The sequence below is a fragment of the Dendrobates tinctorius genome, unplaced genomic scaffold, assembly GCF_039654945.1.
Source record: "Dendrobates tinctorius isolate UK_male_01 unplaced genomic scaffold, ASM3965494v1 ptg000175l, whole genome shotgun sequence".
Classification (NCBI taxonomy): domain Eukaryota; kingdom Metazoa; phylum Chordata; class Amphibia; order Anura; family Dendrobatidae; genus Dendrobates; species Dendrobates tinctorius.
Genome location: NW_027361842.1, coordinates 6,008,379 through 6,033,469, shown reverse-complemented (window position 1 = coordinate 6,033,469; position 25,091 = coordinate 6,008,379). Strand labels below are relative to the sequence as shown.

Genomic DNA, 25,091 nt, shown 5'->3' with positions numbered 1-25,091 from the left:
TTAAGGTTCAGCTTTGCAATCATACTGCCCCCGGAAAGCAAACACTTTGCCTTCATGGACGCTGTTTGGAGGTTCGTGGGAATAATGCCGCCCGATCGCGAGTTGGCATAATTTATTGGTGGGAAGTCCGATGGTATATGATCGTGCTCGATTTCAGAATTTTTTTTTTTGGTTGGTATTTTACATTTTTATTCCAGCCTTTCTTGACTTCATAAGGTAATGACAAGCCTATATCTGTGTCTCCTCCACCTCCTCCTTTTACTACTCCACCTCTTTTCTAAATGTAGTTGCCCTTTTCCATATGTAATTTTTGTCTTCTGAGCATTTTCTCTGCTTTGGGACACCTTTTAAGGTGTTTTGTAATTGTTTTCTATGTGTTTGTATGTGTTTGTGTTTGCCTGCCATTGTTTTCAATGGGCTTCGACGAACATTCAACGAAATTGTCTCCTGTGTGATGAACCAAAACACTAGCGTGGTGGCTCAACACTACTCCTGATATAGACGTACATTGTTAACATTTAAACTATGCTATATATACTTGCTATCTGATGATACTGTACACTTTGTCTACTTTTTATATTCTTGTCTAATCCATACTGAGCCTGTGAGCGTCTGTGTGACTGATGGAATATATATGGAGATTGACAATTATCCTTTGACTGAATAGAGCTGTACATTTCTGATACAGTGCCATATATCTGATGTTATTTTGTGTCTATTTTGTGCAAAATTTTGAAGTTTGGTGGAAGAGGCCACGGACGTGGGCGCGGGGGGGGCCAGCTGGTGATGATGGTGGTGGTGCATCTGCTGGTAGTGGCAAAAGCACAGTAGCAGCTAAGGCAGGAGGTGTTGAGCCTGCGTCATGGTCTGGCTCTGGAACGCCTGGAATGATACCTTTTCTGGGAGTAGGTTAACCGCTTTTAAAGGCGGAGCATGAGGAACTGGTTTTGGCTTACATTGCCTAAACAGACTCCATCAAATATGCCCGCCTCTTCTGAAGTTTCAAGAAATGCAAGCACTGAGTGGTCACATGCTGGCTCCTGGTCAGGAAGAACCCCTTTCCTTGTGTCCTGCACCCTAACCCAAACTGAATGAGGCAGCAGGCCACACTTCACATTAGTACATGTAGCTCTTTCTATCATACCATGCCTGGGTTATCAAGTCAAATCGTGAATTCCCCAGTCCAAGATGAATCTGATATGGAGTGTGGGTGGCCAGCCAGGGCAGTGGAGTTAATTGGTACCGGGCCGGTGTCTCACAGGGATGTGTCACGGTGGTGGTGACCCGTTCCGTGGCCCTGGGCGTCCTTGCAAAGGGGTGAATTACGTTTATAGGTGAATGATACGTGATGCCACCTCTGGTTTCTGATTAGATTGACCAGCGCTGCAGTGTCGCTTCTGTGGGACAGATGTTGTGGTGCAAATAAGATGTACTGTAGAAGACCTGCATGGAGGCGCATATGTTGCAAAATGTTCCCTGGTTTTGGTGATTGGCCACGTGAGGAGCAGCAGCACATAAGTATGTCAAATTACCTGCCATCAAAAAATGATTTTACAAGTAGGCCCCCCACATCCTGTGCTTCTAATATTGGGCTCTTGTGGCTTGTAAATTATTTTTGGACCCACTGTTTGACCCTGAGCGAATGTTACCCTGTCCCCAAGCTCCTCTTAATGCCTAGCAAAAACAGTTTAAAGAGTTGCTAATTGCCACATGAGCTACTGTGACCCTGTGCATCTGGCCTGGTTGCACCAATGCTATATGCCACCCTGGGTAGAACTCACACCCTAGTAGGCCACATGACTTTGATACTAGTTCAAAAACTTGTTTTAGGCAAATTGTAATTTTTAATTCTTTTATGTCACATTGCAGTCGAAGATGTGATGAGACGCTGGTGCAGCATCCGTGACCAGTATGGCCGTGAGCGCCAGCAGCGAGCAAGAAGTGTATCTGCGGCCCACACAAAGTGGAAATATGTTTAATTCGACCGCCTCTCGTTCCTCGCTCCAATTATGGATCTCAGACCGTAAGTATACCAAAAACACCACATGACACAAATGCTTTATAGGGCCCGATCAAAAATTTCCTTTTTCTACATTTTATATCACAGAACTCAGTCTAACATCACTGAAAGGGAGACAGGGTCTGATTCAGAGGCCATCATCGATTGTGTAGGTGGAGGGTGTCATGATACCAGTGCTGGGTGACCGGCACTGCTGGGGTTAATGTTCTGACCTCAGTGCAGACTCTCACCTGCACACCTGGGACCTATTATGGTGGCCTCTCATTGGTTCTGGGGAGGCTTCTTATAGCCTCAGGAAGCTCCCATCCCCCGTCAGTTATACTTTCGCCCTTGGCATTGTGTGGTGACCCCTGAGTGTGTTTGTGCTGTGTTCTGGTTGCTTGATTCTCTGTGTGCGACTCGGTCTGTTCTCTGGATTTTGCTTTGGATTCTGCCTGGTACCTTCTACGTCTGTTTGGTTTTGATCTCTGCTTGGCCCTGACTATCCGTTCTGTCTCATCCCTAGTACTTTACTGATATCTTGTGTATTTCTACCTTCTTTGAAAGCAGGACGCTAAGCCCCGCCCCCTTGCAGTCACATGACCGTTCACATGACCGTAGGTCCTGTGCCGGCTTGCTAAACTTCTACATTCAGGTCCTGTGCATCTTTATTTTCCGGCTGTTCTTGTCCCCAGGGGTCCCTACGGTGCGGGTGAGTCCCTGCTTAGCGGAGGCTGTACGCCGGCGCTGTCAGGACCCTGACATTATAACTGACCATTACGTTTTTTGGGGGTTTTTATGCAGAGAGTTATGGAACCCATACAGTCTCTGGCTGACCAGATGAAAAGTCTGAGTCAGATTTTTCAGGGTTTATCTCTGGAGCAGCAAGCTCTGGCTCATTCTCAGCAACAGGTTTCTGAGACAGTGCGGGGAGCTCTAGCTGCTGGGTCTCTGGGGGCTGGGGTGAGTAATGTTGTTTTGGTGTCCCCAGAATCACCTATTCAACTGCCTGACTTTTTTTCTGGAAACAAAAAGGAGTTCAGGGTCTTCATGGAGGGGTGCAAACTTTTTTTTAGTTTGAGACCACGTTCCTCTGGGGACGAAAGTCAGAAGGTTGGGGTCATTATGTCTCTGTTAAGAGGGTCCCCACAAGCTTGGGCTTTCTCCCTTCCTCCCCCTGCTCCTGAGAGAGTGTCTGTGAATGCATTCTTTGAGGCCCTCGGGCACATTTATGATGAGCCTGACCGAGTGCGATTGGCAGAGGACTGTCATGTCGGACGCTATTCACACCACAGCGTCTGGCAGGCAGCGGTAGTTCCATCTCCGTCCACTATAGACTCAGTGGCGCCGGCTTGATTTTACTCAGGTTATCGGGGGTTAATCTAGCTGGAAATCAGGTGGGATGTTAGGTCACGCCCACGGTCTTTAAATAGTTATGCGGGCCTGTGGGCATCGCCGATTATAGCTTGTGTTTTATGCCAAGTGGTTCCGGTCTGGAGAGGAGGTGTTGGAGAGAGAAATTCGTATCTGGTGGCGTATGATCCGTTGTTACCTTTTCGCCTTCCTATATTTGTGTTTTGTTTTGCCCTGTTCACATTACAGTATTGTCCTGTGTGTTTGCGGCGCGGTGTGGTTTAAGTTCTCCCTGTCTGTCATTACTGTGTGGGCTTTGGTGGTTTGAAAACTCACTGGGTGGAGGGTGGAGGGTTCAGCTTAGGGCTGAGCAGGAGATAAGGAAAGGTTGGAGGCTCAGGCATTTGCACCATTAGCAAAAACCCTGGGTTGAGGGTCAGACAGGGTTTTCCCTAGTTGGAGGGACTCCGCAGGGGCCCCGGGTATTACAGCCTCCTTTGACCTAAGCCCCGCATAACATTATAATCGGCCCCAACATTTTGGCAGTCCATGGATTCCATGACTTCCATAAACCGCCAGTTGGCGGCGCTGTCCTTATAGGTCACCGAGTTGAAGGGGGCAGTTCAGCAGCAGGGCCTGGTTGTAGCTAATGTGCAAGCGGCTTCTGCTGGTGCAGGTGTAGAGCCAAAGATTCCGCTGCCTGAACGATTTTCTGGGGAACGCAGCAAATTTGTCATCTTTCGGGAGGCCTGCAAGTTATACTTTCGCATGCGCCCGGTCTCCTCAGGTAATGAGGCTCAGCGGGTGGGTCTGGTGTTATCATTACTGAGTGGGGACCCCAAAGCATGGGCGTTTTCCTTACCAGCCGACTCTGCTACGTTTCATTCAGTTGAGAATGTTTTTTCAGCACTCGGGCTCATTTATGATGATCCCGACAGATTGGCTCTGGCGGAATCTAAAATCCGCGCCCTCCATCAGGGGAACGTATAGCGGAAGACAATTGTTCAGAATTTCGCCATTGGGCAGTAGACACACAGTGGAACGACCCAGCTCTGCGGAGTCAGTTTATTCATGGGGTTTCAGAAAGAGTTAAACAGGCCCTCCTGATGTATGAGACTCCTGCATCTTTAGAGTCTGCCATGAGTTTGGTTATTCGTATTGATCGCCGTTTGCGTCAAGGGGCGCAGGAGACGCTGCCCCTGGGGGAAAGCAGGGGTGCAAGTGTGGTTGCTGCAGGTGAGCCCACGGAACCTATGCAAATCGCTGGGGTATCACATGTGCAGCATCGCGTTCCTGGGTTCAGGAAGCATGGAGCATGTTTTTACTGTGGTAAAAGAGATCATTATGTAAATGCTTGTCCTGTGCTACCAAAGAAAGTCGCACCGGCGGAAAACTGGTAAGCTCAGAGGGTATGGAGGAGGCCCAACTGAGCGTATGCATATCCTCCATGATGGTATCTCAATGTATGCTCCCTGCCAGGGTTATTATTGCGGGCAGAGAGCTACCCATATCACTGTTTGTGGATAGCGGTTCCACCACCAATCTCATGGATGAGGAGTTTGCACACACGGCAGGAAAAACTCCCTCATCCTATTCGCGTGGGTACCATTAATGCCGCTCCCCTCCCACAGGGGGAGATTACTGAGTTTGTAGCTGAGGTTAAACTCCACATTGGGGTCCTACATTCTGAGTGGGTTACATGTAGGGTACTCAATAATCTCCCAGCACAAATGGTCCTGGGTTTCCCATGGTTGTCCAAGCACAACCCGGTGATTGACTGGAGAACCCAGGACATAGTCCAGTGGAGTGGTTTCTGCCAGGAAAATTGCTTGGCCACATGTGTGTCCGCCGTGAAGTCCAGACTTCCGGAGGCATTGCTGGATTTTGCAGACGTATTCTCTGAGAGGGGTTGCTCAGAACTACCTCCACATCGAGCCTATGACTGTGAGATTAGGTTAAAACCCGGGGCCAAATTGCCAAAGGCGAGGATGTTTAGTATTTCTGGTCCGGAGAGACAAGCTCTTAAAGACTACATCGCGGAGAGTCCGGCCTTCATCCTCACCTGTAGCAGCGGGGTTTTTCTTCATTAAGAAAAAAGATGGGGGGTTACGCCCGTGTCTGGATTTCCGGGAGTTAAACCAGATTACGGTCCGTGATCCCTACCCGATGCCTCTGATCCCTGATTTGTTCAACCAGGTGGCTGGTGCGAAGTGGTTTTCCAAACTTGACTTCAGGGGGGCAAATAACCTCATAAGGGTCTGTCAGGGGGATGAGTGGAAGACGGCGTTTAATACCCCTGAGGGTCATTTTGAAAGCCTAGTTATGCCATTTGGGTTGACAACCGCGCCTGCTGTTTTCCAACATTTCACAAATGATGTTTTCGCTCATGTGCTGGGGAAATTTGTGATTGTGTACCTGGATGATATCCTCATTTATTTGAGCGACCGGGACACTCATTTAGAGCATGTCAGGCAGGTGTTACAGTTGCTCCGTGAGAATAAGCTCTATGCTAAGCTTGAAAAATGCGTATTTTTTGTTCAGGAGTTGCCTTTTTTGGATATATTGTGTCCGCCGCAGGGTTTAAAATGGACGCCGCGAAGGTGCAAGCGGTGCTGCAATGGGAATGGCCTGATAATCTAAAAGTGCTCCAGCGGTTCCTTGGGTTTGCCAACTATTATAGGAAGTTTATTAAGAATTTTTCTACTATAGCCAAACCGCTCACGGACATGACGAAAAAAGGTTCCAATCTCGCTATCTGGTCTGAGGATGCGGTGCGTGCATTTGAGCTTCTGAAAAAACGTTTTGCTTCAGCCCCCATTCTGGTGCAACCGGACGTATCTAAACCTTTTACGGTGGAGGTCGATGCGTCTGAGGTGGGAGTGGGGGCAGTACTGTCACAGGGCTCGTCCTTGAGCAATATGCGTCCATGCGCCTACTTCTCCAAGAAGCTGTCGCCTGCTGAACGGAATTACGACATCGGCAACAGGGAGTTGTTGGCCATCAAATTGGCTTTTGAGAAATGGCGACACTTCCTGGAGGGGGCGGCCCACCAGGTCACAGTCATCACCGACCATAAAAACCTGCTCTATCTGGAGTCGGCCAAGCGTCTGTCTCCCAGGCAGGCTCGCTGGGCATTGTTTTTAACACGTTTTCTGGTGACTTACCGTCCTGGGGCTAAAAACACCAAGGCGGATGCCTTATCCAGGTGTTTTCCGGGGGGAGGACCTCGGGAAGATCCGGTACCCATCCTCCAGGAAGGTGTAGTGGTTTCGGCTCTCACGACTGAGGTAGAGGCGGAGATTGCCGAGGCCCAGGAGGAAGTACCGCCAGGACTTCCCGCTAATAAGTCATTCGTACCCCTTCATCTTCATCTTAAAGTGTTGGGGGAACACCACGACTCTGTCCTGGCCGGTCATCCAGGGGTTAGGGGCACCTTGGAGCTGGTATCGCGCCACTTCTGGTGGCCAAAAATCCGGCAGGACGTGGTCTCGTACATGACAGCTTGTATCACGTGCGCCAGGGCCAAGTCACCCAGAACCCGTCCTGCTGGCACTCTACAGCCTCTGGGGGTGCCTAGTAGGCCATGGACAGAAATCTCCATGGACTTTATCACGGACTTGCCTGCCTCGGCGGGGAACACGGTCATCCTGGTGGTGGTTGATCGATTTTCGAAGATGGCGCATTTTGTGTCCTTGCCTTCCTTGCCCAACGCGAAGACGTTGGCTCAGGTCTTTGTGCAGGAGGTGGTCAGACTACACGGAGTTCCGTCAGACATAGTGTCTGATAGAGGGACCCAGTTTGTGGCGAAGTTTTGGAAAGCTTTTTGCTCACGATTGGGGATCAAGTTGTCTCATTCATCGGCATTTCATCCGCAGTCAAATGGTCAAACTGAGCGCATGAACCAAAATCTGGAGCAGAATTTGCGATGTTTTGTGTCTGACAACCAAGAGGAGTGGTCGACGTTCCTTCCCTTGGCTGAGTTCGTATTAAATAATCACCGCCAAGAATCATCGGGAGAGTCTCCGTTCTTTTGTGTTTATGGGCACTATCCTCAATTTTGTACCTTGCGTCAGGGGGGCTCTGGGGGCGTCCCGGAGGAGGACTGGTTAGGAGTTCAACTATCATCGGTCTGGAGGAGTGTGAAACAGCGATTGCTGAGCATGAGTGCAAGGTACAAATGTGTGGCTGACGCTAGACGCGTGCCAGGTCCGGACCTGTGTGTGGGTGATTGGGTGTGGTTAGCTACTAAAAACATAAAACTCAAAATTCCATCATTGAAATTGGGTCCAAGGTTTATTGGCCCTTTTAAGATTGCTGCCATCATTAACCCGGTTGCTTATCGGTTAGAACTTCCTGCGGTATACAAGATACACAACGTGTTTCACAGGGCTTTATTGAAAAAGGTGGTAGGCTCTGTGGACACGACGCCGATGCCACCTCCAGTCATGGTGGATGGCGATTTAGAGTTTGAAGTCTCCAAGGTGGTGGACTCTCGAGTACTGCGCCGTTCTCTTCAGTATTTGGTACACTGACGGGGGTATGGTCCGGAGGAGAGGTCTTGGGTACCAGCCTCGGACATACATGTGGATCGGCTGGTCAGTTCGTTTCACCGCCGTCATCCGGACAAGCCAGGTGCTATGAGTCTTGAGGGCCCTGGGGTCCCTTGTAGAAGACGGGGTACTGTCATGTCGGACGCTATTCACACCACAGCGTCCGGCAGGCAGCGGTAGTTCCATCTCCGTCCACTATAGCCTCAGTGGCGCCGGCTTGATTTTACTCAGGTTATCGGGGGTTAATCTAGCTGGAAATCAGGTGGGATGTTTGGTCACGCCCACGGTCTTTAAATAGTCGTGCGGGCCTGTGGGCGTCCCCGATTATAGCTTGTGTTTTATGCCAAGTGGTTCCGGTCTGAAGAGGAGGTGTTGGAGAGAGAAATTCGTATCTGGTGGCGTATGATCCGTTGTTACCTTTTCGCCTTCCTATATTTGTGTTTTGTTTTGCCCTGTTCACATTACAGTATTGTCCTGTGTGTTTGCAGCGCAGTGTGGTTTAAGTTCTCCCTGTCTGTCATTACTGTGTGGGCTTTGGTGGTTTGACAACTCACTGGGTGGAGGGTGGAGGGTTCAGCTTAGGGCTGAGCAGGAGATAAGGAAAGGTTGGAGGCTCAGGCATTTGCACCATTAGCAAAAACCCTGGGTTGAGGGTCAGACGGGGTTTTCCCTAGTTGGAGGGACTCCGCAGGGGCCCCGGGTATTACAGCCTCCTTTGACCTAAGCCCCGCATAACAAGGACATGGTGATGAGCGTCTGTCAGGGGAAACACTCAGCTGAGTGGTTTTGTACTGAATTCCGCCGCTGGGCCGCAGAGGTCTCTTGGAACGACGCTGCACTCCGAGGACTCTTTTGCAGAGGCTTGTCCGAGCGGCTGCAGGATGCCTTGGCGTTACATCCCCCACCTAACTCTCTTGAGGATGCCATGACCCAGGCCGTCCGGATGGACCGCAGGCTGCAGGCCAGAGGGGTGATGCAGGTGGAAACTCCATTGTTCCCCAGTGGAAAAGAGACTGCCCCTGAGCTCATGGATGTAGGCGCCCGCTCCCTGAAGGATACGGAGAGGAAACGCCGGAAGGACAAGCAGTTATGCTTTTACTGCGGTAAAACGGGACATTGGAAAAGGGAGTGTCCTGATTGCCCGTCTTCAACCCGGACGGCGGGAAACGACTAGGTCTGGGTAGTCAATGGGTAGACTACTCAGACCCTCAGGTACCCTTTTCCTCGTTTTCTAAAGTGCTACTGCATGTGGAACTGTTTGTGGACGGTAGTTCTTTTTCCTCTACAGCCTTCGTGGACTGCGGATCATCGATTAACCTCATTGACTCCCAATTGGTCACACACTGTAAAATAGGGACAGTTAGGCTCAAGGTTCCGATCAAGGTGATGGCCATTGACTCCTCTCCCCTCACTAAGGAGGGAATTCTCTTTATGTCTGACTTGTTTTCGCTCAGAGTGGGCGCTACTCATGTGGAAAACCTAAGTTGTTTTGTTCTGGACAATCTACCTGCAGGGTTGGTGTTGGGCATGACCTGGTTACAACGTCATAACCCAGTTATTAACTGGAAAATGGGGGAGATTGTCCAATGGGGGTTTAATGATTTTAAGTTATGTGATAAATCCGCACTGCTGGTTGAACCTGTTAAATCTGTGTCTGTATCATCTGTCTAGCTGGAAGGTATTCCGAAATGCCTGAAGGACTTCGAAGATGTATTCTCCGAAAGCGAGGCCGAGACGTTACCGCCACATAGACCCTTTGACTGCGCTATTGAGCGGGTCCCGGGGGCTAAATTACCTAAAGCCCGTCTGTTTAATTTGTCCGGTCCTGAGCGCTTGGCTATGAAGGAGTACATTGCTGAATGTCTGCGCAAAGGACACATACGTCCTTCAGTCTCACCTGTGGCGGCAAGTTTCTTTTTTGTAAAGAAAAAAGATGGCGGGTTACGTCCTTGTGTCGATTTTCGGGAGCTTAATCAGATTACGGTACGGAATACGTACCCCCTTCCGTTGATTCCCGATTTGTGTAACCAACTATCAGGGGCAAAGTGGTTTTCTAAACTGGATCTTCGGGGGGCATATAATTTGATAAGGGTCCGAGAGGGGGATGAATGGAAAACCACGTTCCTCACGACCGAGGGACCGTTTGAAAATTTAGTCATGCCGTTTGGTCTTACCAACGCCCCCGCCATATTTCAGAATTTCATCAACGTGGTATTGTCGGATCTCATTGGTCGTTTTGTCGTTATCTACTTAGATGATATTTTGATATACTCCTCTGACAAGCATTCTCATTTGGAACATGTATGAACTGTTCTCCAAAGACTGAGAGAAAATCATCTGTATGCCAAATTGGAGAAATGTGTATTCTGTGTGCAAGAATTGTCTCTTTTGGGATTAATTGTATCCGGTGAGGGTTTTCGCATGGACCCCAAGAAGGTGCAGGCCATTGCGGATTGGGTGCAACCCCGAGATCTTAAGGGTCTTCAACGCTTCTTGGGGTTCGCCAATTATTACCGCAAATTTATCCGGGGGTTTTCACAAGTGGTCAAACCTCTCACGGATCTAACATGCAAAGGTGCGGATGTGAGAAATTGGTCCTCACTCGCAAAAAAGGCCTTTGCGATGCTGAAAAATTGTTTTATGTCTGCTCCTGTTTTGGTACAGCCAGATCCTTCCAAACCATTTGTGGTGGAAGTGGATGCCTCCGAGGTGGGGGTGGGGGCATTGTTATCCCAAGGGTCTGCCACTCTAACCAACCTCAGGCCATGTGCTTTCTTTTCCAGGAAGTTCTCTGCTGTTGAAAGAAATTATGATGTAGGCAATACAGAGCTTCTTGCAGTCAAGTTGGCGTTTGAGAAATGGAGGCACTTTATGGAGGGGGCCAATCACTGATCACAAAAATTTGTCATACATTGAGTCTGCTAAAAGATTAACGCCCAGACAGGCCCGTTGGTCACTTTTTTTTTCTTGTTTCCAGTTTACTATTACATTCCGTCCAGGGTCAAAGAATGTCAAGGCTGCCGCCTTATCTCGTAGTTTTCACCCTGTGTCTGCCCCTGAGCCACCGTCCTCCATCCTGCACCCTGGGGTTGTGTTAGCAGGGATCTCGTCTGAACTGGAACGGGAAATTGAGGGGGCCCAGTCGCTGGCTTCTGCGGCCAAGCCAGGGGGCAAGTTGTTTGTCCCAGAGCAACTTCACCTTAAACTCTTGCAAGAGTTCCATGAATCCAAGTTGTGTGCTCACCCTGGTATATCAGCCATGCGACTGGCGGTGGCTAGGATCTTCTGGTGGCCTACTCTTAGTTCTGATATAAAGAAGTTCATTTCTGGTTGTGGGGACTGCGCTCGTTCTGAAAGCTCGCATAGCTGGCCGGCGGGGGAGCTCATGCCTTTGGAAGTTCCCGAAAGACCGTGGACCCATCTGTCCATGGATTTTATTACCAATCTTCCCTCTTCCAGGGGTAATACGGTGGTATGGGTAGTGGTGGACAGATTTTCAAAGCAGGCTCATTTTGTACCCCTGTCCGCATTACCTTGTGCTGAGACCTTATCCAGATTGTTTGTGCAGCACCTGGTCCGCTTGCATGGGGTACCCCTGAATGTGGTGTCTGATCGTGTTGTGCAGTTTGTGGCTAAGTTTTGGCGTGCTTTCTGCAAAAAATTAGGGTATGTGCACACGATGCGGATTCCGCTGCGGTTCCGCAGCGGTTTTGGCCGCTGCGGACCTGCAGCAGTTTGAGCTGCGGTGTACAGTACCATTCAAATGAGGACAGGGATATCTCTGTCCTTTTCGTCTGCATACCATCCTGAGAGTAATGGTCAGACGGAACGCATTAATCAGTCTCTGGAACAGATCCTCAGATGTCTGACTTCTGCTAGACAGAATGCCTGGTGTGATATACTGCCGTTGGCTGAATTTGCCTTCAAAAGTCGGGTGAGTCAATCCACTGGTATGTCCCCTTTCATGATCAACTATGGGTTCAGTCCTCATTTTGGTGAGTTTTTACTCGTCTGGATACGGGGTGCCCCGGGGCTGAGGACTCTGTTCAGCGGTTAAAAGATACATGGACAGAAGTACAGCGGCGTATATCTAGGTCTCAAGGCAGGTATAAGTTTTTCGCGGACAGGAAACGAACACCTGGTCCCATGTTACAGGTTGGAGAGAAAGTTTGGCTCTCCACACAAAAAATTAAGTTAAAGATTCCGTGAGCCAAGTTGGGCCCCAAATTCATTGGCCCGTACAAGATTGTGGAAAAAATCAACCCAGTAGCGTACAGGCTGTGCCTTTCACCTTCTTTCAAGATCCCTAACGTCTTCCATAGATCTCTACTGAAACCGTTTGAAGCAGTCGGGGGAGAATCCGAGTCTGCTGCTTCTCCGGTTTCGGTTGAGGGACATATGGAATATGAGATTGGTCATATCGTAGATTCTAGGTTGGTACGGCGGTCAGTACAGTACCTAGTTCATTGGAAGGGGTATTGTTGTGAGTTCATTTTCCCCTCCGTCACTGAGGCCTGGTGAACTCCCTATTCTAATGAAGGAAGGTAGTGAGCCTGATTATCAGGCACCTGGGACTAATGAAGACGATTGGCTGAGTGGAGTCACTGACTGGATTTAAGGCAGCCTACGCCCTTTCTGCCCTGCGGGTGATTTCTCTGTGGACTCTTGGACACCAGTCTGATTCCTGCTCTCCTAAAGCTAAGTTTTCTGTTTTGCCTTTTTGCATCTAAGATTTGTTTTTGTTTCTCTTGCTTTTTGGATTCTGCCACTCCCTGCAGGAGTGTGCAGTGTTCCTTGAGCTCTGTCTTCTGAAAGTACTTGAGTGCTGATTTAGTTTTTGAAGCTTAGTTGCTTCAGGGCCATTTTTATATCAGCTTGTTGGCTTTTGTCTTTGATAGGGTTTTGACAGATTGCAGACAGCAGCCTTCCTATCCGTTCCTATCTAGGTAGTTTTTGGGCCCCGTCTTTGCTCAGCCTGTCTTTCTGTCTGTGTAAGTGTTTTCATCTTGCTTCACCGTCATTATATGTGGAGGGCTGCCTATTGCTTTGGGGTCTGCTCTGGGGCAGTTAGATTTCCCCTTTCCTTCTTTAGGCCTATGTATCTCTCCGGCTGTGATCGAGGGGTCTAGGTCATCGTAGGAACCCCCCACGGCTACTGCTAGTTGTGTTGATAGGTTCAGGGGTCTGCAATCTGATAGTTGCCAACTTCTCTGGTTTTCAGGACTTAGCTAGCATATCTGTTTTTGCCTCCTACGGTGACTCAATCATAACAGAGTATGGGCCAGAGGACAGGTCCTGGGTGCCGGTCCGGTTGATGCATGCGGATCGTCTGGTTCGGACTTTCCATGCTAGATACCCGGGCAAGCCTGGGGGTCCAGAGGCCCCACCGTTGAGAGGGGGGTACTGTCATGATACCAGTGCTGGGTGACCGGCACTGCTGGGGTTAATGTTCTGACCTCAGTGCAGACTCTCACCTGCACACCTGGGACCTATTATGGTGGCCTCTCTTTGGTTCTGGGGAGGCTTCTTATAGCCTCAGGAAGCTCCCATCCCCCGTCAGTTATACTTTCGCCCTTGGCATTGTGTGGTGACCCCTGAGTGTGTTTGTGCTGTGTTCTGGTTGCTTGATTCTCTGTGTACGACTCGGTCTGTTCTCTGGATTTTGCTTTGGATTCTGCCTGGTACCTTCTACGTCTGTTTGGTTTTGATCTCTGCTTGGCCCTGACTATCCATTCTGTCTCATCCCTGGTACTTTACTGATATCTTGTGTATGACCTTTGGCTTTGTCTGACCTATCCCTCCTGTACCTCGCTTGCCTGTACTGTGCATGACCCCCGCTTTGCCCGACTCTGAGTTTTCTACCTTCTTTGAAAGCAGGACGCTAAGCCCCACCCCCTTGCAGTCACATGACCGTTCACATGACCGTAGGTCCTGTGCCGGCTTGCTAAACTTCTACATTCAGGTCCTGTGCATCTTTATTTTCCAGCTGTTCTTGTCCCCAGGGGTCCCTATGGTGCGGGTGAATCCCTGCTTAGCGCAGGCTGTACGCTGGCGCTGTCCGGACCCTGACAGAGGGGTTGAGGTGTCTGGCACATCTTGTGACCTTCCAAGGAGCCAGCCCCAAGTGACTTTTCCTGCTCGACCTGATCCTGCCCTAGAACCTGGCCAGTCACCAGAAACACCACCACCAGGAACAGAGCCACTACAAGGACCGTCAGCTACATCACCACCTGACATCCAGGATGAACAGGGCAACAGCAGCAGCCCAACTGTTCGGCTAGAGGGCTCCCCCCAGCCTGCTGTGCCATCCAGGTGACATAGACGAAGGCGCCATATCCCTGCCACTGATACCAGGACCAATGTGGATACAGGGGACCAAAATTCTCTTACCAGAGTTGCCACTGATGATGGGGAGGAGGAGTACTCACGCAGTCTTGCCCATTATCTTCATTCCCTTCCCCATGAGGTGCGGCTACGTGTGTGAGGATCCATTCAGATCCTAATTGATGCAAGCACACCCCCAATACCCCTTATGAGGTGTTTGAGTTTCTGGAGAGGTGGCAGCTGTCACCCAGGAATCTCATTCGTCTTAACCCACACCCCCAAGTGCTTGCTCAATCAGGGTCTGAGGATTCTCCTATACGTGGGTCTACACCTCACACCCTTCCCCCCCTACCCAACATTGGCAACATCATTCCCAAATGTCAGGGTACAACCCAGCACACCAATATGGCCACTTGTTCCCAGCCAATGTTGGAGGCTAGTCCCAATCTGGTTGGGGACGACATGGCCATGTTTGGGGTTTAGACTCACGGCCCTACCAGCCCCAACAGGAGAGTTGTCTCCAATATCATAGTGCCCAGTATCCACCTCAAGCCCATGAGCTGGCCCACTACCTCCATTATGGGCAAGTGTATGCCCCCACACAGGCCAAGGGCCAAGTTGGCCAAACTAGCCATCAGGCAACACAGGCTGGGCTGCCGCCTTCTCCCCCCACATACTACAATTTATAAGTTTGTGTGGGTTTTTTTGTGGTTAATGCTGTATTGTAACATTGTAACAATTGTTTTGGTTCTAAGGCCAATTATGGCCATTTTGCTAAATAACATATTGGCTTCACAAGGCCTTTAAAAAAAGGATACATAAAAAGTTTTAACTTTCAATTGTTGTTGTCTTTATCAATGATGCACTTACATCACGACATGCTGCCATATGCTTACACACTGATTTAGAAACAGAGAAAAGACATAAGGGGTTGTAATATATATAGTTTCCCAAAGGCCAAAAAGAGAAATTTACAACATAGACACAGAATGCTCTTGCCAAGAAGTTTCCCCCTCAGGTGACAAAGTAATTTGTGAAAATATCACACACTTTGAGCCCAGAGAGCGGTCTTCATTGAGGGTTGATAGGTGGTCTCGCCCTAAGTACATTGTCTGACCCACGCACAACACCAGCAGAGGAGGGACAATCATGTATCCTGCTGAAGTTATGGCGATCGCCACATGCTTTAATTACTTAATTTACATTTTGTTCACTCAGCTGAAAGGCAGACTGTAGGACCCTCCATTGGGCCCAATGAATGCCAAAGGAACACTCCAACAGTCGCCGAGCACGTGATAGGCGGAAGTTACAAATTCAACGCCGGTGGTCCAGGTTTTGCCGGGGATATGGCCTCATGACATAGCGCGTTAACTGAAATGCCTCATCTGCCACAAGAACATAAGGGACTGATTCTTGAGTGGATCCTGGTAGCTGGCGTGGTGGTGGTAGATCCAACTGGTTGATGTGTAGCCGCCGACCCATAATGGAAGTATTGAAGACTCTAGAGTCTCCAGTCCTTCCATAGGCCCCAATGTCAACAATTCTAAACTTGTATTGAGGGTCGGCCAGAGCCAACAATACAATAGAAAAGTATTGTTTATAATTGAAGAATTGTGAGCCAGAGTTCGGCAGCTTGCACACCAGGATATGTTTGCCATCAAGGGCCCCAATACAATTAGGAAACTGGCACTCCATCTCAAAGTCCCTTGATATCCTCAACCAGTCTTCCATCCTGGGCTGGGGCATGACGAGATGATGTACTGTAGTCTTGACCATATCTGACTACATGTCGGCCTGACTATGCCAGAAATGGTAGATCTTCCAATGAGAAACTCATGGTGGAGGGCGGCATAAGACAGGCCAGAGGACAGGAAGCTAAAGAACAACAGAAATGGAACATTTTAGAATGCACAAATTAACAAAACACCAGGTACATACATACCAAACTTGTTAGTGATTCATATCTACTAACACACATATATTTGGTCGCACAATCATTGAGTACACATAACATTCTGGTCTGTAAGTTTATATATATCTGGAATAAGATGAGGGCATTAAACTTAGGACAAAATAAAAAACATACTTTGGGCAACATATCATGAACATAGAGAATGTGGTTGTGTAGTACATACCGTAATGTGAGTAGAAGTCGCTCCTCTGCAGATATAGCTTTGTGCATCCTTGTGTCCTGAAAGGTTATCCCAGGATCCCAGGGCGCACTGTCTCCAAGAGTAGATCAAATGTTGCAAGGCTCATGTGACAGTATTTGTAAAATGTTTCCGGATCATCCCGCAGAGAAGAATAGAGGGACTGAAAATGACCTCTTGTGAGTCGTTGACTCAAAAGTGGATGGACCCACATGCGTCTCCTCCTCCTCGGATCCACAATCATTGGGTATGGCTGGCCAAAGTGCCTGGACAAAACCCAGTTGAAGAGAACACGGTCAGTTGGGGAGAACTGAGGTGTGTCTGACATGTTTGCTACCAACCACCAAGACACCAACACAAGCACAGCACCAAAATGGGCAGATTGGAGGCTGCCACCTGATGTTGAGGCAATAAATAGGGTTGGTGCTGATGATTTAAATTATGTGCAGGTAACCGTACTGTTCAGATGTTAAGTTGGAATGTACGTGGTATATCTGATAAGGTTAAGAGGTCGGCTGTTCTGAATCATATCAAATCCTGTGAACCTATGATCGCGTGCTTGCAGGAGACACATCTCACTAGAGACACTATGCACTGGTTGTCAAGAGCCTGGATGCTAAAGACATATCATTCTACTTATTCCTCGTACTCCAGGGGGGTGTCAGTCCTAATACACAAAAACACACATTATGAAGAGCTGGAAGTGCATGTAGACAGTGAAGGGCAGTATGTATGGATTGCTTGCAGATTGTTCGGACACAAAATGATTTTAGTGGCTTTATATATCCCTCCACCTTACTCTACAAAGAAACTACAAGCAGTACTGGAACTGACGGGCAGATGGGGGGAGACTCCATTGTTGATTATGGGAGATGTTAACAACACTATGAATGATCATTGGGATAAAGTACGACCGGCAGGTACGGAAGCTGGACAGGACAGGATGACTGCCTTTGGCAAGTATGTAGGGGAACTTGGGCTGGTAGATCTGTGGAGAGTACGAAATGAGGGTAAGAGGACTTTTTCATGTCACTCGGCAACACATGGAACACTGTCAAGGATAGACCTGGCCTTTGGGGGATACCGCTATGGACGGGATGGTGGGGGAGGTGGAATACCTACAGAGGACTCTCTCGGATCATGGTCCTGTGGTGGTCACGCTTCTGGTGAGATCTGCTCAGGGTCAGAGGGGAGGTTGGCGTCTTCACCCGACGTGGCTTAAAGTGGTGGACATGGGTGGCATAACCAAAGAGCTAGAGCACTTCTTCCAAATGAACGAAGGGAGTACTGAGGCCACAACGGTATGGGATGCCATGAAGGCGTTTACAAGGGGACTTTTTATAAGTGAGATTGCGAGGTGTAAGACCAAAACTAAATTGGCAGATCAACAAATAAAGGATGACCTGACAAGAGCGGAGGCAGACATGATTTTGGCGCCAACGAGTGAAGCTCACAATAGACTAAAATTGGCTCGGGAGGCAGTTGATAAACTGCACATGATGCAAGCTGAGAGGAAAAGGGCATTTCAGCAAGCTCAATTCTTTGAAGAAGGAGAGAGAGTAGGTCACTTGTTGGCGGTGATATCTGCGGCACAAAGGGAGTCTTCCAGGGTGTATAAACTGAGAGATCAAACAGGGGCGACTCTGACAGACACAAAGGACATACTGGAGGTCTTCAAGGCATATTACATGGCACTGTACACTTCGAGAGCACGGGACACAGAGGGGGATGTGGAGAAATTTTTGGAAGGCATTTCACTACCTAAATTGTCTGAGGAAGATAGGTTGAGGTTGGAAGAACCTGTCAGTGTGGAGGAGGTGGAATGTGCAATACTGTCTATGCCCAATAACAAATCACCGGGAGCTGATGGTCTACCTGGGGAGGTGTACAGGGAGTTAGTGGAACTGCTGGCTCCGAAATTGAAATCTGTGCTTGATGAGGCTTTAGTGACGGGGGCACTGCCGAGATCAATGGAGGAAGCGGTGATAGTAGTTCTGCCGAAGGAGGGAAAAGATCCCATGGATGCGGAGTCGTACAGGCCCATTTCGTTGTTGAGAACGGATGTCAAAATACTCGCTAAGATCCTGGCCACCCGGCTCACCGGGGTTGCGCATACCATTATACACGAGGACCAGTCGGGCTTTATGCCTAACCGCTCCACGGCTGTTAACTTAAGAAGATTATTTCTTAATATGCAACTGCCTGCTGATAATGGTGGCAGGAGAATAGTGATGTCATTGGACACTAGAAAAGCATTTGATAGCGTGGAATGGCAATACTTATGGAAAATCATGGAACTGATGGGATTCGGCCCCGCGTTCATGGCCTGGGTGAAGTTATTGTACTCATCCCCAAAGGCGGTAGTTAAGGTGAATGGAGAACAGTCCGGGATGTTTGACTTGCATAGGGGCACAAGGCAGGGGTGTCCGCTGTCCCCGCTATTGTTCACGGTGGCAGTGGAGCCCCTGGCGGCCAAGATCAGAGCTGAGAGGGTAGTGGTCGGATTTAAATTTGGGAAGCTGGAAGAAAAAATATCATTGTATGCCGACGACATCCTGTTGTTTTTGGAAAGTGCAGGAGAGACACTGGGGTGCGCGATGGATGTAATTAAACAATTTGGGAGCATTTCGGGACTGGAGATAAATTGGCACAAGTCTTATGTCATGGCTGTGGATAGAGCAATAGAAGCGGAGGAGATAGATGAGAGGGGGAAACAACTCCAGCTAGTTTCACAGTTTAAATACCTAGGGATATGGGTAGCTCTTCCACTGTCCCGATTCACGGGTCTGAATTTGGTTCCTCTGCTAGAGAAATTTAAAGGGAAAATAGGTGCATGGTGCAAATTGGCTTTAACGGTAACGGGTAGAACTAACCTGATTAAGATGGCCCTTATGCCACAACTAATGTACGTTTTGCACAATTCGCCGATATGGCTACCAAAAAAACGGTTTCGGGACACTGATTCTATCTTCAGATCCTTGATATGGGGCAAGAAGCAGGCACGGATTAAATTTGGAACTCTGCAAAAAGGAAAGGAAGAGGGAGGACTGGCCGCACCAAATCCATGGGTCTATTTCTTGGCAGTACAGGGCCAGCATGTCAGGGGATGGAGAGAGCTCGATTGTGGAGGAGCAGCTCACCGGGTGCTGGTACATGTGACGGGGAGACGCCCACTTATCCAGGGTCTAGAGGATGGTACCTTTAAGAAACTGGGAGCACCATATCCTACCATAGGCATGATTCAGAAGGTATGGGACACCATTAAAAGGATCAGAGGGGTGGATGAGCTGACTAGGTACTCACCGGTGTGGGACAATGAGCATCTGCCAGAACTTAATAAGCTGTGTCAAATGGGCAATTGGAAGGCGAAAGGAGTGAGATATGTGTGCCAGCTGCAGAGTGGAACGCACCTGAAGACCTTTGAGACATTGAGAGAGGAATTTGATTTGCCTTCGGTATGGGGGTTTCAATACTATATGCTTCGACATGCTTGGAGGGCACAGTGTAGATTGGGAGCCATGACGGTTCAGGGCGACATTGTACTAGACTTTGTGTGTATGAAGGGAGGGACGAGGGGAGTTATATCGAGCATATATCATGATCTACTACACTCCTATCTGGGGGACAATCACCTCACTGCAAAGAGTAAATGGGAGAGGGAGGTGGGTACCCTCACAACAGAACAATGGGAGGCTATTCTTGAATATGTCCCGAAGATCTCTCTAAGCGAGCAGGCACGGCTCTCCCAATTATATGTAATACATAGAACATACAAAACACCGCTGGTCCTATTCAAGGCGGGCTTGAGGGGAGACTCTAGCTGCCCTAGATGTGGCATAGACCAGGCCGGACTGTTACATATGTTATAGTCGTGTCCGCGGCTGGTGGCATACTGGCTGGTCGTTATCAACAAAATTGAGAGAGCTTATGCATGTACGTTCGACAGGAATCCAGTGCTGTGTGTTTTGGGGGAGGTGGATGGGATACCTGTCTCAGAACATTACAAAGTGGCAATAGCGAGGTTGCTGTATGTGGCACGCAAACTAATAGCACGAAAATGGAAGGATTCGGAACCCCCCACTAGGAGAGAATTTATTGCTCAGACACGTACGGTAATGCATTTAGAGGAAAGCATTTACAGGCGAAGGCATGGTGAAAGCACTTTCGAAAAAATATGGTCCGCCTGGATGGCGGTGATATGATTGCTAAGACTCTCAAGTATACCCGGCATAAGGAGTATTGGGGGAGGGGGGAGGGGGGATGGCTTTGATTGTATTACTACAAGATATGTGAATTGTTACATACTGTATATATTGATATCCACTGTTTATTGTTTAAAATCTTTTGAAACCTGAATAAAAATAACTGGTTTAAAAAAAATTATGTGCAGGTCTCAAAACCGTTAAATGTCCATTTTGCAAGGTTGCGAAAAAAAAAACGTATACGGATCACATACGGATTACATACGGATGCTTACATGAGAAAAATACGCGGCCACACCCTGACAACGGATGACATACGGAGCACTATTTAGGGACCATTTATGCGTATTACGGCCGTAAAATACGGTCCATATTTTTCTACATTGTGTGTGACTCCAGCCTTAAAGTCACCTTTTCTGAGTGGAGACATCTTTTGGAATGGGCCAATCATTCAGTGACTGTTCTTAGTGACCACAAAATTGTTTAGTTTATCCATAAAGCTAAGAAGTTATCTTCAAGTCAAGCACATTGGGCCTTATTTTTCTTGAGGCTTAATTTTATAATTTCTTATCGGCCAGGTTCAAGAAATGTCAAGGCTTAATGCTCTGTCCAGGATATTTACTCGCCGTGGACTTTAGGAGAGGTCTAACACTGACTGTACCATTCTACATCAACACATTTTATGGGGAATACTGGACTTCAAAGAATTTTTGACTAAAATTAAAAATGGATAACAAACTGACTTTTTTCTTAACCATTCTTCTAAAGACATTGATCTTTCTTTTATGGAGGGATTTTGGATGCAGAACCACCACATATATGTTCTTGACTCTGTTCAACTTGAAGTCCTCAAATGTGTACATGATTCAAAACTTGTAGGACACCATGGAGTCATGAAAATGCCAGAACTACTGCTTTGTTCTTTCTGGTGGCCTAATTGTAGGAAGGACATGAGAAAATATGTTTACTCCTGTTTAACATGTGCACGGAACAAGATGCCACAATATTCTCCTCTAGGATGCCTTCAACCTCCTCCAGTTCCATCCGGGCCTTGTGGATCAATCTCAATGGATTTTTATCATGGATCAGCTGTTAGGCGCCGAAATTCTCCCACTGCACAGGAGAGATCCCAAGTAGAGATGAGCGACTTTGCCTTTTTTTGGGTTGAGTCGGGTTTCATGAAACCCGACTTTCTTAAAAGTCGGGTCGAACGAAATCGGCCGACTATAGGGAAAAGTCGGGGTCCGACTGAAGCACGAAACCCAATGCAAGTCAATGGGGAAGCAAAGTCGGCAGGGAGTGAAGGACAGGAAACACACCAACAGTGCCCATTTCAATGCCAACAACATCAATTCTTATTACTTAAGCTTGTAAACCTTAATTTACTTTATAATAATAGTTACGCATTGAAAACTGGGGGTTATTTGGCTAAAGTTGTGGGGGGGTAGGGCTGGCGGCAGGTCTTCGTGTGCCCTGGCCAAAGAGTGTCAGTGCGCCCTTTTAACACATACCTCAATTCATAATGCTCCGATACGGCACAGAAATATAGGTATAGTACAATGAAAAATACTTCACTGCTTACATGACATGACTGATATCTATTTAAAATTCTACAATAGCTCAAAAAACGGACAGTATATTACTCCATACAGTATTATGGCCACCACCTAGTGCGCCATACATAATAATGAGCCCCATATATTTCTCCATACAGAATAATTGGTCCCATATAATGTTCCATACAGTATATGATGAGCTCCACATAATGCTACAGTATATGTTGGTGCCCATGGATGATGCTCCACTGTCTTTCGGGCCCAAATAATGCTCCATATATAATGGGCCCCATTTCTAATGCTCCAGTGTATAATGGGCCCCGTAAATGCTGCTCCATTGTCTGATGTCCCCATTTGGAATGCTCCAGTGTATGATGGGCCAAATGGATGATGCTCCAGTGTGTGATGGGACCCATATATCATTCTCCAGTGCATATTGCTCCCCAAAAAATGCTCCCAACATTTAAAAAAATTAAATACCTCTCCTCGCTGGGCACTCTCTAATCTGGACTCCTCAGCATTGCCATCTTCAAGCTCTCTGCACTTGTACTGTTTTGGTAGAGGGCATACAGACGTGATGTCATTGCGCTCTTTAACCTGAATGTCACTGTCAGGAAAGGCGGAAGACCTCACCGCGGTGGAGCAGGGAGAGGTAAGTATTGCAAGTGCTGTGGCACTGAGCAAGCATGGGGGGCCCACTCGTGGGCGACGGCTCTGGCACAGGGCCCCTCATAGTAAATGTGTGAATGAATGGAGGGCACAGCTATATTAATGAGAAATATTATTGAAAAATATTAGCGGGTTCACCAATGATATACTCAAAAACACATGAAAAAAGAGGGAAAGCAGTAAATCTTGATTTGGGAACTCCACAATACGTAAAAAAAGACAAATTTTTATTGGTTCAAGACACATATACAGCACAGCAAAACATTAAAAACATTTAAAAAATGCAAAAAGATGCAATCATGTCAAAATCATACAATAATGATATGATGACTCTCCCACAACAAAAACCCATATGATGGTAATCAAAAATGAATGGATATCAAACAGACCGGTTTAAATATATAAATAGTCACACATTGTATGCATGGAGCAATGTCATAAGTAAGTAAAACGGCCTGATTATGCCAATAGAAAAATATACTATTCACAGCACCATGTATACCAAAGGAAGGGGTGGTTGAGGATGTAATAAGCCTGAAAAACACAAACCTAGAGATAGAATGTTCAGAAAACCAAAATATGAAAGACCCGGAAATGAAAATGAAGGCCTACCAAACCTTAAACCGGCAAATCACCAAAAGACACAATTGTGTCCAGCATGATAAATAAGTGGAGTGTCAAATGGATGCTGAAGATGACCTGTGGGGTAAAAGAGTGGGGAGAGCAAGGCCCCACGCGTATCGCCACGCTCTGGGTGGCTTCTTCAAGGGAGAATAAAGCACTGAAGAAGTACATGTGTCATGACTTTATAAAAAGCAATCACATCGGATGAATAATTAGTTAGATAAGTACTGACCCATGAGGTAGAAAGCGTGACATGGTCGCGGCCATCTTGTCGGCGTTGTTGGTAAGTGAATAAAGTTGTTCAAACATTAGTGACATCACTGGGCAGGGTGGCGCCTGCGCAGTGAATACAAAAAACAAGAAAACTATAGCGCATGCGCCCCATACATGTTGGTCAGTGTATAGTCATAGCGAAAAATAGAGACAAGTATAGGTAGCGCTATCAAGTGCAAAGCGCTTGCGCAAGTAGCGGACTTGTTGGTGGATCCAGCCGCAGATGTTAATGCATTAACATAATTAAATTGCAGGCGCCTGCGCAGAGTAAACAAAGATACACAATAGATGCGGTTTATAATATAGACAATAAGCCCAGACACCGTTTAGTGACGTCACCGAATAAGGTGACGCCTACGCAGTCAAGCAAGAAGACAAAAGTGCTATAGCGCATGCGTCCAGAATATGTCAGTCATTATAAGATCACGGCTAACATAATAACATATTTGAGAACGAATATAGGTGGCGCCACCGAATACAAAATGTTTACATAACATTAGTAGATCTGACCACAGATGTTAAGACATGTTAGAATGTTTTTAATGTTTTGCTGTGCTGTATATGTGTCTTGAACCAATAAAAATTTGTGTTTTTTACATACTGTGGAGCTCTCAAATCAAGATTTACTGCTCAGTGCCCCTCATAGTATGACGGTATGTCTGACGGCGAGTGGGACCTCCCACCGGCAGAGACACTTTTGCGTACTATGAGGGGCCCTGTGCCACTGCCGTCGTTTCATCAGTGTCACATTCTGGCTCTGTAGAGTGAGAGGGGAATGTACCAGCAGAATCATCTAGAAGTGGCTGTGCATTAGTGCACTCCATCTCCGATTCATATTGGACTGGGGAATTCAGAATTTCACTTGATAACACAGGCATGGCATGTCAAAAGAGCTCTGTTATGAACTCATTTTTGGCTCCACCAGTTAAGAGTTCCCCTCCCGTTCTCCCTTTGGTGGTGACAGGAGGTAGTGAGGTTGGTTTAAGTGGTAGTGATCTGCCACCTGATGAGGAAGATAACGATTGGATCTCTGGAGTATCAGACTGGATATAAGACAGCCGATGCCCTATCCTAGTGCTGGTGATTCAGTCTGCTTCTCAGGTCCTGGACTTCAGCTCTCTTCCAGTCTTCTCAAGTTAAGTTTGTTTTTTGATATTGTTCACACTTGCGCTTATTGGTCAGTTCAGTTTCTTGTGTGGTCAGCTTGCCCCTGCTGGGGCTATGCTGAATTTCCACTCCTATGTATCAGTATTTGCCAGGCTGCTTTTTGTCCCTTATTGGATTGGCCTCTTTTTGCTCTGTCTCAGAATATTTCAGAGTGCTGACATAGGTTTAGAAGTCTAGTGACTTCAGGGTTAATTTTGCTATCAGAAGTGTTGGACAATATTTTT

General features: G+C 47.6%; 1 protein-coding gene across 1 annotated transcript in view; it reads left to right on the top strand.

The window, feature by feature from the left end:
* The first annotated feature begins 1,896 nt into the window (after nucleotides 1-1,896).
* SRP72 (signal recognition particle 72) overlaps nucleotides 1,897-25,091 on the top strand; it is a 258,727-nt gene continuing 235,532 nt past the window's right edge. Inside the window, exon 1 of the mRNA XM_073551352.1 lies at nucleotides 1,897-2,023. Coding sequence (XP_073407453.1) covers nucleotides 1,912-2,023 — 112 coding nt within the window. The 5' untranslated portion in view covers nucleotides 1,897-1,911. The remainder of the gene's footprint in view (nucleotides 2,024-25,091) is intronic.